Raw genomic sequence first — 14,089 nt, 5'->3', positions numbered from 1 at the left:
GCGGTTGTACCGATATATTTGCTGTGATTTGTTGGCGAGTCTCCACTGTAGCCTGAGCGTCCAGACGCCAAGCGGCGAAGGTTAACCCAACAGGTGAGGCTATGCACATCCGTCTCAACCGACGCCCAGAAGTCTGACTGGTGCACTTTTATCATGTCATTGGAGGAGAAGTAGAACAAAGGAGCTAAAAGGAAAAGAAAAAATATAACCAAGGGATAAAAAACGCGGCAAGAGGGGAAGCTCCAGATAGTGCAGTTGTACGAAGGAGAGAAACCAAGACGTGGTTGGCGCGGTAAACCTGACAGACACGCCCGGCTAGTGTCACCGCGGGAAGTTTCCTCCGGGAAGAAGCGCCCCATCCGTGTGTGGATAACTGGATCCCCCATTCTACGCAAAGATACGAACCGCCACTTATAGATACGCTTCGCAAGACATAGCCAGACTCCTCTGCATCCATAATGGAAAACATCCTGAGCAAAATGGACAAAATCGAGCCGTACGATCCGAAGGTTAAGGAAGAATACAACCAGTTTAAGTACGACGTAACAAAGCAAGCGATCGAATCCCTTAGAGAGAGAATCCCGAAAAGGATAATCTACTTCAACACACTGGTGAATGTAAATGCAGAGCCAGGATCTATCCTAGAGCTGAGTGACCTAGATACAAACACATACAGATATACATCAAATCAGACGGAGAAAAACATACGGAAGAAGCATAAGACAAATGATCACGACGTCATTGAAAAGAAGAAAGACTCCATAGAAATCAATACAAAAAATGATGTAAACTATGAAGAGAAAAAAATAGTAATCGATGAAAATGTTATATACACTCACTACGTTCCTTCGCACAAACAAATAAGTGCAGAACTGGAAAAGATAAAAGCTTATTCGTCGGAGCTTATCGAAATCATAGGTAATATAAAATTGTGGATTCAATTGAATGTCCCCAGAATTGAAGATGGAAATAATTTCGGAGTGGGCATTCAAGAGGAAGCTATACAGGAGCTCGCTAGGGTCGAAGAAAGTGCTTTCAATTTATATGATGCTATTGTGAAGTACTATATGGACAGAGCAAAATTGTCAACCAAAGTTATTAAATATCCCAATGTGCATGACTACCAGGAAGCTGTCCGAGAGCTGGACAAAAAGCAATGGATTTATATCAAAATTACCATGATTGATATGCGGAACAATTATATTATGCTTTACGATCTGTTGTGTAAGAACTGGGAAAAGGTCGTGAAGCCCAAAAATGAAGATGCCCATCATAGGATGACTTTCTAGCTGTCCCTTAAGCGGCGGGGAGGAGACTCCCCTAGTTTATGTATTACCACCATTTTGCTATCGCTACTGCACAGATGTGAAGCAGTGAAATTAAGTCGCCTGTTATCTGGAAATGAAGTGAACATTCTGCAAGGAAGATCTGCTGTTCTGCCCCCCCATACCCACACAGAGACATACACCCCTTTAAGAACATCTGCACAGGGGAGGAGGGATCATCATCAGGGGGAATATTCAAAGGGGACAGAAATTGCAGCGAGCACTCCAACTTGGGGGGGAGCATATAACGCGTTTGATACCCATGCGTGGTTACGAAGATGGAGCGTGGTCCTTGGGAGTGGCACTATCGGGGTGGCATCTTTGGAGGATAGAACTTTGAGAAAGCGCGCCACGTTTTTTTAGCCTCGGTGTGATGTGCTTGCCGCAGCCATGTCACCATGCCGCCACGCTGTGACACCGCAAGGGGCATACAGAGCCGTGCCCCCCCGCGCGCATGGTTATCCTTAATTTGTCGATTGCGCATAGGGAAGCACCATCCTACGCACAGATGTGTGTAGATTTACGTTCGTGCAAACTAACACGATGGAACGTGCGCACAGAGATTGCTTCTCTTTTTTTTAAAAAATGATTTTACTTTCTTTTTTTTAACACAATTATCGCATAACGCAAAAAAAAAAAAAAGTCATACGAGGAGTACGCTCGCCGAAGGGGCAGCTACCATTTGGGTAGTCACCAATTCGCAGCGGGAATGTCAGCACCTCTGCTAACCTCTCTGGGAAGCAATTCCGTGAGGATGCCAAAGAGGGAGAAGCTGATTGGGGCCCCTCTAAAAGGGTGGTAGATACACTTCAGGTTGGCTTCAAAAAAAGGAAAAAAAAAAAGAAACGTGTCGTTGTCCCATCATATGTGCGCTGTGGAGAAAGACCCTACCGCTAATCAAATGTGTAACTCGCTAACCAGCCTGATTTGTTACCCGCTCCCTCGAATAGGCATTCTGTGTCCCCTCGGTTGGAAAGCACACTATTTGCTATTCAGCTCAATATACTTCCTGGGGATGTTATAATTTTTAATCAAAATTTCGTGAATCATATTAACAACATTGCCCTGGACGAGGACTTCCTCCTTTTTGGTGGAGGTTGAAATGACAATGGAACAAGAACAAGCTAGCTGTTTCTGTACATGTTCAGTAAATCTGTTCAGATCCACATGGAAGAGGAACAAATTTGTAATGTGGGTAACATATTTTTTCCCTTTCATCCTGGCGACTGCGTAGATGTGAATGGATGGGCACTTGCCCTTTGTGACTTTAATTGGGTCTATATCGAAATTAGCATACGGCTTGATTATGGCATAGCAGGGAAGTTGGGTCGAGATGAACTGGCTCAGGAGAGACTCGTACGACATGGTGGACGACTCACATGGGACATTTAAAATGGCTCTCAAATCATCGTTTAGTTTTACCAGCTGGGGATCCTTACCACTGACTAACTTCTGCTTCTGTACATAGGACTTTAGAACATCCTTTAACTCCATAATGTTGTAATAGGAACTCCTTTCCGATCTGCTATCTACACATTTGAAAATATTTATCCCCTTGGAGGATGGCATGTAAAATTCGAGTACCTGTGCACCTTTATTTGTTGCTTCGTCTGTTGCGTCATTAGTGGTGTCATTCTCTACACTTTTTTTCTGATGGGCACTGTTCGGATTGCATTGCGCTCCGTTTTTTTCAGCTGCCGCATCATTTTGACCGCCCTCCAACTGGTACCGTTTCTTTTCCTCCAAAGACATGGGCTTATAAGACGAGATCATGGAGCTGCTCTTTCGTATATTCACGACGGATATGACATTTCTGTTTTCTTTTATCTTAATAAGCTTTAACTTGGAGCAGTGCTGAATAAATTTGCTGATTTTTTTGTACGTCGATTTTTTAACATCCAATTCTAGGTTCACTTCTTTTGCTTTTATTTTGTCTGTAATGCTGGTTGGAATCCCCAGTTTTTGTAGCTCTCCCAGGAAGGATTCATTCCTGTGAATGTAGGAAAACTCCCTGGTCATCCTACTGTAGACTCCAGAAACTTCCAACGGGAGGTTGTCATCACTAAGTGATTGAGCTACTTCGAGGAAGAGGTACATCAGTAGTGCATCCTGCTGTTCTCTGTTCAGTTCGAATGTGTTCTTTTCATTTCTTTCGTGGGGCATATTCGCATTGGATTCCTGTACAAAGGAGGCTTCGCTTACCGTTCGCTGGTCGTCATATCTGGCCTCTTTGGATTCGCTTCTCTTTTGAGTCTTTTCTATTGAAACTCTTTTATTGTCATCCTCCCCATTTTGCGCATTTTCTTCCCCTGAGAATTCGTCCCACTCGTTCATTAGGTCTGTGTCTCTGTGGGTCCTATTTTCCACCGCTTTGTTTATTTGGCCTCTCTTCCCCTGGTCAGTTACAGGGTTACCATCGAAGCAGTGCTTCTTCTGATCACTTGTTTTGTCCTCCTGAGGGGCATCTACCTGATGGGAACTCTCCTCCATAGAGTCCATACCCACTGTGCAGTCTTTTTTCGTTTCACTTGGGAGATCCTGTTCCTTAAATTGGGTTTCCGTCACGGGTTGTTTTTTTCCTTCCTTGGCATTTTTACTGCCGGTAGGATGTGCGTCTATCTTTGTGTGGCTCCTTTGGGCCAGTATCACTGCAAAATGTTTGTAAAAATTGTCTAGGCTTTTTTCGCTCGTCGTGCTTTTGGGCTTGGGTTCGTTCTGTCCGCTGGGGCCACCCTCACCATTTGACTTCTCCTGCTCGCTTTCGTCGTCCGTGAAGGCTCGGTAGCGGTCATCATCGCAGGGGCTTTCATCGGGGAGGCTGTCATGCTGGGAGTTGTCATCATGAGATTTGTCATCCTGGGGGTTGTCAGCAAGGTGGGCATCACTACCACCGTTTCTATCGCTGCCCAGCTTTTCCTTCGCACCCCTCTGCTGGCCCCCTGCAGGCGCCTTCTTCTTCTTCATCCCCTTATTCTCATCGTACACCTTAAACTCGTCAAAGTTGTCCACAACATTCTCCACCGAGTCGATAATCTTCGCCTGGAAGCTGCTGTGAGGAACAGTTTGCGACCCCAGCTTCCACAGCTCATCATTAAAAATGTGCACGACTTTTAAGCACTTCCCTTTTAAATCATAAAAGTAGTTGTTACTGTCATAGTCCACTGAACACTGCCCAACTGCAAAAAGGTGCGGGTTATTAAACACACGAACGCCCCATACACTTCCAACCTTTAGTCCTTCTACATTGTCTACTTCTTTGCATATTCCTGGGATCATCAAATCCGCTCCCTTCATCAGAAATTCCGAGGCAGGTGGGTATATGACGAAGCAGGGGATCATGTGTGGATACTTCCATAATGTGTACACTGTTGGGAAGATGTCATTTTTGATGGTGAAGAGAACTGGGATGTTCTTGGAGAGGTAGATTGTTATTTTTGTTTTCTGGACTTTGCAGATGCATGTGTTTTCCTTGTCCAAAATTTCCTCCACCTGTTCGTCGCTGTCCAGGTTGAAAGTGCTCTTGATGGTCACGGCTAGTCTGCGTATTTGTGTGTATGGGGGGGGGAAGAAGTACGCATTATGATGAAAACTTCCCTGTGAGGGCAAACAAAAAGTCCTTCCATTCTTCTATACCTCTCTCTGTGCACTTACTTTTTCCTGTCCTTGTTTCCGAGGAAGTTTTTGTTTCCAAGGGCTATTTTGCTTTTAAACATGTTTTGTAAGGGGGAAAGAAAATCGAAAAAGAAAGCGAAAAAGAGGGAATGAAACAGCACCGGGTAACATAACAATGTCGAATTATGTACTGACTAGCGGCAAACAAAATCCACTGCGCATCGCTACATTTGCGACAGCTCTATATTCAAATTTGTGACTTGCATAAAATGTAGAAACACAGGAGAGATGATTTAACCTATCCCGTGGGAGCAATATGCAGCACTGCTCTGCCGTTTTTTTTTTTTTGGGTGGCCTTTGTGATTGGCATTTCGCTCAGTGGTGTGATACTCAAATGGGGAACAACAGGTTGCGATTATTTTTTGTCCTTTTTTCTACTTCTTTTTTCTGCTTTTTTTTGCTCCTTTTTATTTCTTCTTTTTTGTGTCCCGCCCTCACCGTTGACGTCCGCCTTCGCCTTGGTGTTCACGTTCACAATTTCATACCTATGGGGGTGCCGAATTAACATCGCGCCTATATGGAGTGACCGCATAACAATGAGGCCTTGCTTTTCACTCCCGCTGCTGCATTTTCAGGGCGCTTCTTACTCTTACGTGAAAAATTGCGCGTAATATGCCCCGGTAAGAGGAATTGCAATTTCCGATTTTTTCTTTTTTTTTCGGTCACTCTAGGGGATACATAATTATGCATCATCTAAACTGCAGGGGGGAAACAACCAGGGGACAATTTCGCATGCTTGAAATTTCCTCCATTTGATCTGGAGTGGCAAAAAAAAGGGGAACGGAAAGGGAAAGGTCCAAATGCGAATCTATCCCTAATCTAAAGTGTTGACCTGCGAGAAACCACCAATTATGGTAAGGGATATGGGAACATTCCCGCCCACCGCTCAATCGCGCAGGGAAAGAAAAACGACAGGTACAGCGACAGATACAACGACAACTTATCAGGATCGACTTCCTTGTGTTCAAGAATTACCCTTTCGTTTAAATTACCTATAACCACTTCGTCCTAGTGTCCACATGGAAGTAAATGGTTCGGGTTATATCTCCATGTTGTGTGGACACACACGTCGAGTTACACAAGTATCCATGGTTCACTTCTTTCGTGTGGCACTTTAAGGGAAGGAATGCCCATAGGCACGTAGAGGCACATGTACTCATAGAAGAAGAATAAGAATAACTCCCCACGGCGTATAACCCGTTGCGTCATCATTCCACATTTTTCACTTCACGAGTAAACGAACGGGGGAGGTATACGCCGTATAGTATGTACCCCCCCACAGAAAGACATATAAAAGTTTCGCGCCATCATCCTTTGTCAATGCAAAAAAAAAAAAAAAAAGTTTCCTTCCTTTGGCATGTTATCTCCCCGTTTAATTCCCATTTTTCCAAAAAGAACACTAAAATGGCTAAAGTTTTATTTTCACATTCTACTTTTAAGAATAAAGACATTGTTCATTTTGCTGAGAGATTAAGCGAATGGGGTCAATTATAAAATTGTCTGTTCGATTAGCTGGCGACTTCTTTTGTGCAAGACGCATAGACAGACATCGCTTAATTTAACATTTTGAGGAGGGAAAAGAAAAGGAGCAACAGGAAGGGGCGTAGCAGGGGAAATAATTTTGGTGCTTTTCTTTTTAACATTTTTTTTCGGATATCTTCCTGTCTACCATGTTTACATATCCATCAGCGGCTCCGCTTTGGCTAGACAACGTTGTCGCCTTTTTTAATGTCCAAAGTTGGATACCTTGGTGGAGTTATTTCTCCAAGTTTGTTCCTCTGTAATTTGTTATTTGTTCACCGTTCACCTTTTTTTTTTTTTTTTTTTTTTGCGTGTGCACATGAGCGTGCGCGGGAAAGGGTCCTCCGGAACGGAGTTCGATGGGCAACTGGGGGGAAACACTAGGAGCGTAATGTTTAAAAGACGAAAAACTATGTTCGCAAAAAAGGGTAAGATTTAGCGAAAAAGAAGTCCAAATTTTGTGTAAAAAATGTCACACATTTTTATAAAAAAAGTCGGCAAAAAAAGTCAAAATTTTGGCAAAAGAAGTGGAAAAATTTGCGGGGAAAAAAAACAAAGGCAACATCGCTCGGCCATTTTCTACAAAAAGGAGAATTAAAATAAAAAAATGTACCACGAAGAATCGCCTCGCTTAACGCATTTTTGTCTCCCCATTTTCCCAGTCTGTTTTGTTGTGTGCGCGCAGGCATAAGAAGTGTACATTTGCACTCACATAGTTATATGTACGTGCATACACATACGTGTGTGCAAATATATACTCCCTTGTAGCTGCGCGCGATTGGCCCTTTTGCAAATAAGCAACCGCGTCTACATCGCGTCAACACCGAATCTGTCTCGCGAGCGCTGTTACGTTGAAGCAGAAAATGTATTGCCAATGTGGGGCACTTTTTTCCACGTCAGCTCTTAGTAAGTCAGAAGAGGAAGAAGTGTATTTGCGCGCGACAGTGTACATCATTCTCGTCCGTTAACTTAAAAGGGAAAATGATTTTTTATAATTTTAAAAGGAAGTACAACCTTTTGTATTACAGATAAATAACAGTTTAAAGGAATTGCAGGGACGCGGGTTCATCGGTTAATTCTAATTTCGCGAGAAAGACGGTAACATTTCGATACATGTTTCATGCAAGTGGGTTTACACAAAAATCATACACAAATGTCTAGCTACATACACTTGCGCCAACTCCGCCCCCCCTAGCGTGCCAACTGTTGCAGAATAAGGAACAAATCTGATAACAATGATGCCGGAAAATTGTTCCAGGAAATCCGTTTCCAAACTGTTCCACTGTCTATCGAGGGTAACCCCTCTTTAAAGCGTTTGCCTCTTCTGATATTACCACACTATGTTTGCATACCTTTTGCGTAATTGGATCTGTATGTGCAAATTGTCCTCCAACTTGAGGTACCTATGAAGGCTATCTCTGTCTGGCTATTTGTGCCATTTCATTTGTTCGTACATTTTTTTTTTTCTTTTTTTTTTCCCATTTCAGGAAATTGAAAAACAGCAACCAAAAAACGTTATTCATTTTATGGTAGATTTTTTATGTAAAAATTATGGTTCACATTTGAGGGGATTTGCCCATGTCTGGGATGTAGGTAATTAGTCGGAATGGCGCTGCATCGTTAAAACGCGTCTGCATTTGTTCGAAATTGTGCAGAGAGGGAGAGGTTGGTCAATAACGAGGAAGGACAAACGGGAGGCAAGCGGCACCCAGACATTTAAAAATAGGAAAAAAGAAAAATGCGTTTTTTTTTTCTTTTTTTTTTTCTTATTTTCCTTTTTGACTTCTAAGATTTGGAACTGGAGAAGGAAAAAAAACTCGTCATTGAATTTTTTAAGAGCCAGAAATTAACCACAGAAATTGCCAAGCATTTCATCAATGTCGGATTTGACAGTGTAAGAAGGGGGAGGAGTTCAAATAATCTGCACTTGCCAAGTCCACAAAGTTGCTGCTTTTATTTGATGTACTACATTTGCGCTAATTTTTTTTTTCTTTTTCCCATTTAAACAGATGGAGTCTCTGCTATACTTGAATGCGCACGTTTTGGACGACATCGAAAAGTTTAACAATGTCAATTGGCTGCCGGGGCATAAAATAAGATTGCAGGTGAGGGAATGTGACGTGGACTCTGCAAAGGAGTTGCTTCCACGCGCAAGGTTGCAGGGGCTTTGCTCGTTCATTTGGGGGATTATTCCCCCCATCTTTCCGCCTTTCGCCATTTTGCCTTTCCCCACCCCTCCAACGCAGCAAATGTTTTCAAACATCCAGGAGAACATCAAAACGTTCTATGCGGAGTATGACAAGGACGACATAAGACACGGCCTCGACTATAGCGCATTGCGAGTAAGTCCGGGGAGGCGAAAAAAAGAAAAGCAGCAAAAAAAAAAAAAAAAAGAAAATTGTGAGGGTTTCTAGACACTAGCGTTGGCAATTACAGCTGTGTGTGTGCACATAAGCATGAGAGGATAGTTTTTCTGACAACCAATTATAGTGACGTCGTTTCTTTCCGTTTCATGCAGCAACAAGCAAGCTACACAGTACTGTCTCCTTTTCAGCAGTTCTAAATTGTGAATAAATGTCAAAATGGGAGGGAAGCAGTGTGGACGTGGAATCTTCCTAAGGTGTAGTCCACCTCCTTTGGGAAGATACTTAAATGCAACCACACCAGTGGTGATTACACTTTGTTCAACACAGTGCATGTGGGAGTTTTTTTTTTTGGCTTTTTATTTAGCCATCCATTGTGGTATTATTTAGCCGTCTTCATGGGGGTGCGATTTCCACACTTGTGTACATTACATGCGCGCAGATACGCAAGCGTATTACAGTTGCCGAATGATACGCACGTTCAACCGTATACTGTGTAAAACCTGACTTGTAAAAAAGCGAAAAAAATTATATCCCTTCAAAGGCACACTGCGTGCTATGGAGGTTCCCATTGTGATTTCTTCTTGCTTTCCCATTTTGGAAAGAAGGCGAGGGGATTCGCATCATGGTAAAACGGAAAGGGGGTAGGCAAAGAAAGAACGTGGCTGCTAAGTGGAGGGGAGTTTTCCAACGAAAAATCCCATTCGCGAGTTTACCGAACGAAAAATTGCAAAATTGTGCAAAAGTCTGAAAAGTGCATTTTCATCCCCCACTAGAGCGTATAATATTTTTTCTTTTTTTTACGAATATGCGGGTGATTGGTACGAATTATTTTTTACTCAGGGGAGGGAAACGGTCTAGCAGATTTGCACACCAGAAACGCGCATGAGTTGCAATTAGGACTAGACGATGGAGAATTGGGTGTGCCTCATCTGCGCGTTAATTTTCTTTGCGTGAACAATGGACGCCTGTTGACGCGCACATACAACGCGTTCTATGTTTGTTTGTTCGTTCGCTTGTCCGCATGTTCGCTTGCTTTCGTGTGTCTTAAAGGGGTTCAGGTTTTGCGAGAGAACAACTTCGATCAAGGAGGTATGTCCCTGGTCAACAGACACGTCGAGTCCCCTTACGGTTGAGTCAAATCGCAAAAAGGTGAATACACACGTGTGTACTTTTACATACGCCCGTTCACCCCTGTCACGTAGTTACGCGTGGCCTTGCACACTCTTGGCCATTTCTTTTCAAAGAAAGTGTAGCCCTGCGAAGGGATTATGGCGCCTGCTTTTTCAGGTGAGCGGCGAAAGAAGATAAGTCGCGGGAGGTAAATGTACGGGCGGGCTACACACAGGGACATGCACATGTAAAGCAGTATAAACGTACAAATGGACATACGCGTAACATTTGCAATGTGCACGCCCGTACTTTCAACCATCGATGAACGGGAGGGGTCTTTGGGGGTGCGCGTGTGCATAACAAGCATCCCCCCATAAAAAAAAGATACACTCAGCATGCGAAGGACATTTGGGCTTTCCCCTCATAGGAAAAAAAAAATGGCTGATCGAGCGACGGTTTTGTAAGCACGACCAAGCGATTTTAAAAGGAAGCATAAATGAAAAAGCGCTAACGAAGGGGATGGTACACATGGGGACGAAATGATTAGTTAAATAAATTTGCAGAGAAAAAAAAAATAAAAAAAATAAAACAGTGAGCCCAAACTGGTCATCCGTAAAAATAAATTAAGTTAAAATTACGCCAAGGCGAAGAAAAAAAAAAGGAAAAACTGAAAAAAAAAATAAATAACCCTCCGAAAATATAAGCATTTTTTCTCACTTTTTTATGGGACTTTTCTTTTTTCATTCCTTTTTTAACACCCTCTTCTTCCATTCCATATGTTGTTTTATAGCGCAATTTTTTTTTCTCCTCTTCCACCGTGCGTGCTTAAACTATGCGCATCCATCCCGTTTTGATGTTTCCTTTTCCCCTCCGCCACGTTCCTCACGTAATTGGTGATTTTCAATTTTGATTATTTTTGTTTTCTCAACTGCATAAAAGGGGGGAGTTATATTTTTTCTTTAAAAAAGGTCGCTTAAATGAAGGAAAGCATTGTGTATACATGGATACAAAATGAGTCACATTGGCACATACAGGAATGTATGCTTTGCCAGTTCTAGCTCAATGTTCTTTAGGGACAATTCCTCCCCTCGAATGCGCTTGCCTTATGTATATCTCCGGGTACCTCTTCAAACACGAGCAGCACATTGCTTAACATCATTAGCTGCGGCGCAAAAAAGGGAACCTCCCTGTTTGTGGCGTAGTCGTTCCTGCCGGAGGTACGTCTGCTTGAGTGGAGCAACTTCCGCTGTATTCGCCATCGGCTGTGTCAGCGGCGGATGGGTAGAAACAAAGGTTAGAAAAAGGTCGAAGAGTAAAGCAGCAAAGAGCAAAACAGCAGAAAATTGAAAAAGCAAAAAAAGCTAAAGTAATTAAATCGCAAAAAAAAAAAAAAAACCAGAATCTGCGCCCCTCCCCAATCGAAGTAGCAGCCGAGCAAGGAGTATGCAACCCCCCCGCCGGAGCGGAAGTCCCAACACCTGATAGCCAACCCGCGAAAACAAGACCATGAAAAACCTCGATGCGCACAAGTACATTAAATTGGTGAATTTTTTAAACAAGAAGAAAAAGTACCCTCAGTTTAATTTTAAATATGTCAAAGGTGAAGATGGATGTGACCTTCAGCTAGCCACTTATGTAAATACAAACAAAGGAATGATACGAAACGATGCCTTAAGATACACAAGTGACAGTGCAGTCTCGAAGATACTTTCCAATGTCGCCGAGCTTGGAAATGAGTCGGTCGTTTCCTCGACGCAAAGCAAAGGGGTAGAAAGGAAAAAAATCTTTGCATCGAATGTCACCAAAGAGAAGAGGAATAACAACCTGGGTAGGGGTTCCCAAACGAATGATGATTTAACGATACAGATAGGTTATGCCAATGGGGAGGATAACCTCCGAAACGGTGCTATTGCACCGTTAACAGGTTGCAAAATGAAGCAGACAGGATGGAGAAGGGTAGACGTACCATATGATGATGGACTGGGACAGGCTAGTCAACAAAAGGAGGACCAGGTTAATTCCAAAGTGATGCGAATGCATTGTAACGGGGCATCATACGAAGATGCTAATGCGACCGACAGGCGAAGCAATTTACACAGAAATGGCGAAGTGAACAAATTTGAGTTTTTGCAAAAGAGGGAATCCCCCCGAGATGGGTGTGCCATGGAAAGGGGGCAAATACACACGGATGAGAAACTCACCCATTTAGGGTTTAACCACCGAGGGGGTCGTTACACCGTTAGTAATGGCGACGAAGGGGGTTACGACGCGGGTGAGAAGAATCGAGATGTCAATACTCTCCAAGGAGAAGACATCACACAAAGAGAAGAGTTAACTAGCGAGGAAAATTTTGCCAAGGTGAAAATTACCAAGGAAAATATTATAATCATGGATAAGTTGAAGGAAGAGGGGAGAAAGGGAAAAAAAACGAAGAAAATGACCATGACAGAGGAGAACGAAAATGTGGATGATCATGTAGAGACGCAAGGGACCACCGTCAGAAGCGATGGCCAGGAAAAATGCTTCAAGGTGCAAGAGACAGAAGGAGGAGCAGAAGAAACAGCTGGTAGCAGTGAGGGAGGAGACAACGATGACGTGGCAGGAGACAGGCAGAAGAAACTATGTGATGATAATCCAAATGAGGAACAACAGGAAGATACCGAAAAAGACAATATAAATTTTCAAATGAAGAATGCCAAGGTGAATAAGAAATGCCTCTACCCACATGAAATTGTAGAATATTTAAACAAATATATTATAGGACAAACGGAAGCAAAGAAAGTTGTCGCAAATGCATTGAGACAGAGGTGGAGAAGGATACAAGTCGATGACGACATGAAGAAGGACATCATTCCAAAGAACATATTAATGATAGGGCCAACTGGTGTTGGCAAAACGGAGATAGCAAGAAGAATTTCGATGTTTGTTGATGCACCATTTATCAAAGTGGAAGCGACAAAGTTTACTGAAGTGGGGTTTCACGGAAAAGATGTCGACCAGATTATTAAAGACTTAGTCGAAATAGCGGTGAAGAGACAAAAAACCAAGTTCGAAATTGAGATAAGGGAACAGGCACAAGAGGCGGTGGAAAATATCATTTTGTATTCCCTACTGGGAAACATAAAAGAGGAGGAGAAAAACATTTGGAGAAAATATTTAAAAGATGGCTCCCTAGACGACAAGGTTGTCAGTATCGACATTCCCAACTATGTAAATAACAACATGTTTTCTAACGACTCAGTTGAGAATGCAGTGAAGGAAGCGCTAAGCAATCACCAAAATATTAAAAGCGTCAAAATTATCCACCAGAATATTAACAAACAGAATGATAAGAAGACCATGACTATACGAGAAGCCAAACAGAAACTGTTGCAGTTGGAAATCGACTCCTCGATGAACCAGGACGTTATCTTAAAAACAGCTATCAGCTCCGTAGAAGAAGAAGGAATCGTGTTCATTGACGAAATTGACAAAATTTGTTCCAAATCGAATTCGTCTTACAATGGACCAGATGCAAGTGCGGAGGGGGTTCAGAGGGATTTACTGCCCCTCATAGAAGGATGCGTAATTAACACCAAGTATGGAAATATCAACACGAACTATATTTTGTTTATCGCTTCGGGGGCCTTCCAGAGAGTTAAGCCGAATGACATGCTAAATGAGCTGCAGGGAAGATTGCCCGTCCATGTGAACCTCTCCAGTTTGACCATAAAAGATTTTATTGAAATATTGACAAAGACACATAATAATTTGTTGCAACAGAATATTGCCCTGTTGAAAACGGAAGGCATCGATCTGCAGTTTACGGATGATGCCATTGAAACCATTGCAAATGCCGCACATGACATGAACTTTTACGTGGAGAACATCGGCGTGCGGAGACTGCATACCATCATAGAGAGAATCATGGAGGATATCAACTACGACGTTTACAATTATGTGAACAAGAGTATCGTCATCGACAAGGAGAAGGTGAAGAAGTCCCTCGAGGGATTCATTAAGCAGTTCGACTTGAAGAAGTACATCATTTGAGAGGTGGTTTTGGGGACTGCTTCTGAGAGGTGCTTCTGAGAAGTTTTGAGAAGTGGTTCCACG

The 14,089-nt window shown here is 42.8% G+C and overlaps 4 protein-coding genes across 4 annotated transcripts; 3 read left to right on the top strand and 1 right to left on the bottom strand.

Moving 5' to 3' along the window:
- Positions 1-458: 458 nt before the first annotated feature.
- On the top strand, positions 459-1,289 carry C922_01513 (proteasome activator subunit 2 (PA28 beta); the record flags this gene model as incomplete). Its single annotated transcript, XM_008817116.1, has 1 exon — positions 459-1,289. One exon carries the CDS (start codon positions 459-461, stop codon positions 1,287-1,289), a length of 831 nt encoding a protein of 276 aa, XP_008815338.1.
- Positions 1,290-2,306: 1,017 nt separating this feature from the next.
- Positions 2,307-5,038, bottom strand: C922_01512 (hypothetical protein; the record flags this gene model as incomplete). The annotated part of the gene is made up of 2 exons (XM_008817115.1): positions 2,307-4,863; positions 4,977-5,038. 2 exons carry the CDS (start codon positions 5,036-5,038, stop codon positions 2,307-2,309), a joined length of 2,619 nt encoding a protein of 872 aa, XP_008815337.1.
- Positions 5,039-7,753: 2,715 nt separating this feature from the next.
- Positions 7,754-9,081, top strand: C922_01511 (hypothetical protein; the record flags this gene model as incomplete). Its single annotated transcript, XM_008817114.1, has 6 exons — positions 7,754-7,813; positions 8,006-8,111; positions 8,309-8,412; positions 8,528-8,623; positions 8,765-8,860; positions 9,037-9,081. The coding sequence occupies 6 exons, from the start codon at positions 7,754-7,756 to the stop codon at positions 9,079-9,081; spliced, it is 507 nt and encodes a 168-aa protein (XP_008815336.1).
- Positions 9,082-11,500: 2,419 nt separating this feature from the next.
- On the top strand, positions 11,501-14,026 carry C922_01510 (ATP-dependent HslUV protease ATP-binding subunit HslU; the record flags this gene model as incomplete). The annotated part of the gene is made up of 1 exon (XM_008817113.1): positions 11,501-14,026. The coding sequence occupies one exon, from the start codon at positions 11,501-11,503 to the stop codon at positions 14,024-14,026; it is 2,526 nt and encodes an 841-aa protein (XP_008815335.1).
- Between the last annotated feature and the right edge of the window lie 63 nt (positions 14,027-14,089).

Source organism: Plasmodium inui (genome assembly GCF_000524495.1).
Source record: "Plasmodium inui San Antonio 1 unplaced genomic scaffold supercont1.5, whole genome shotgun sequence".
Classification (NCBI taxonomy): domain Eukaryota; phylum Apicomplexa; class Aconoidasida; order Haemosporida; family Plasmodiidae; genus Plasmodium; species Plasmodium inui.
Note: the sequence above shows the minus strand (reverse complement) of the source record. Positions and strands in the feature narration are given on the sequence as shown.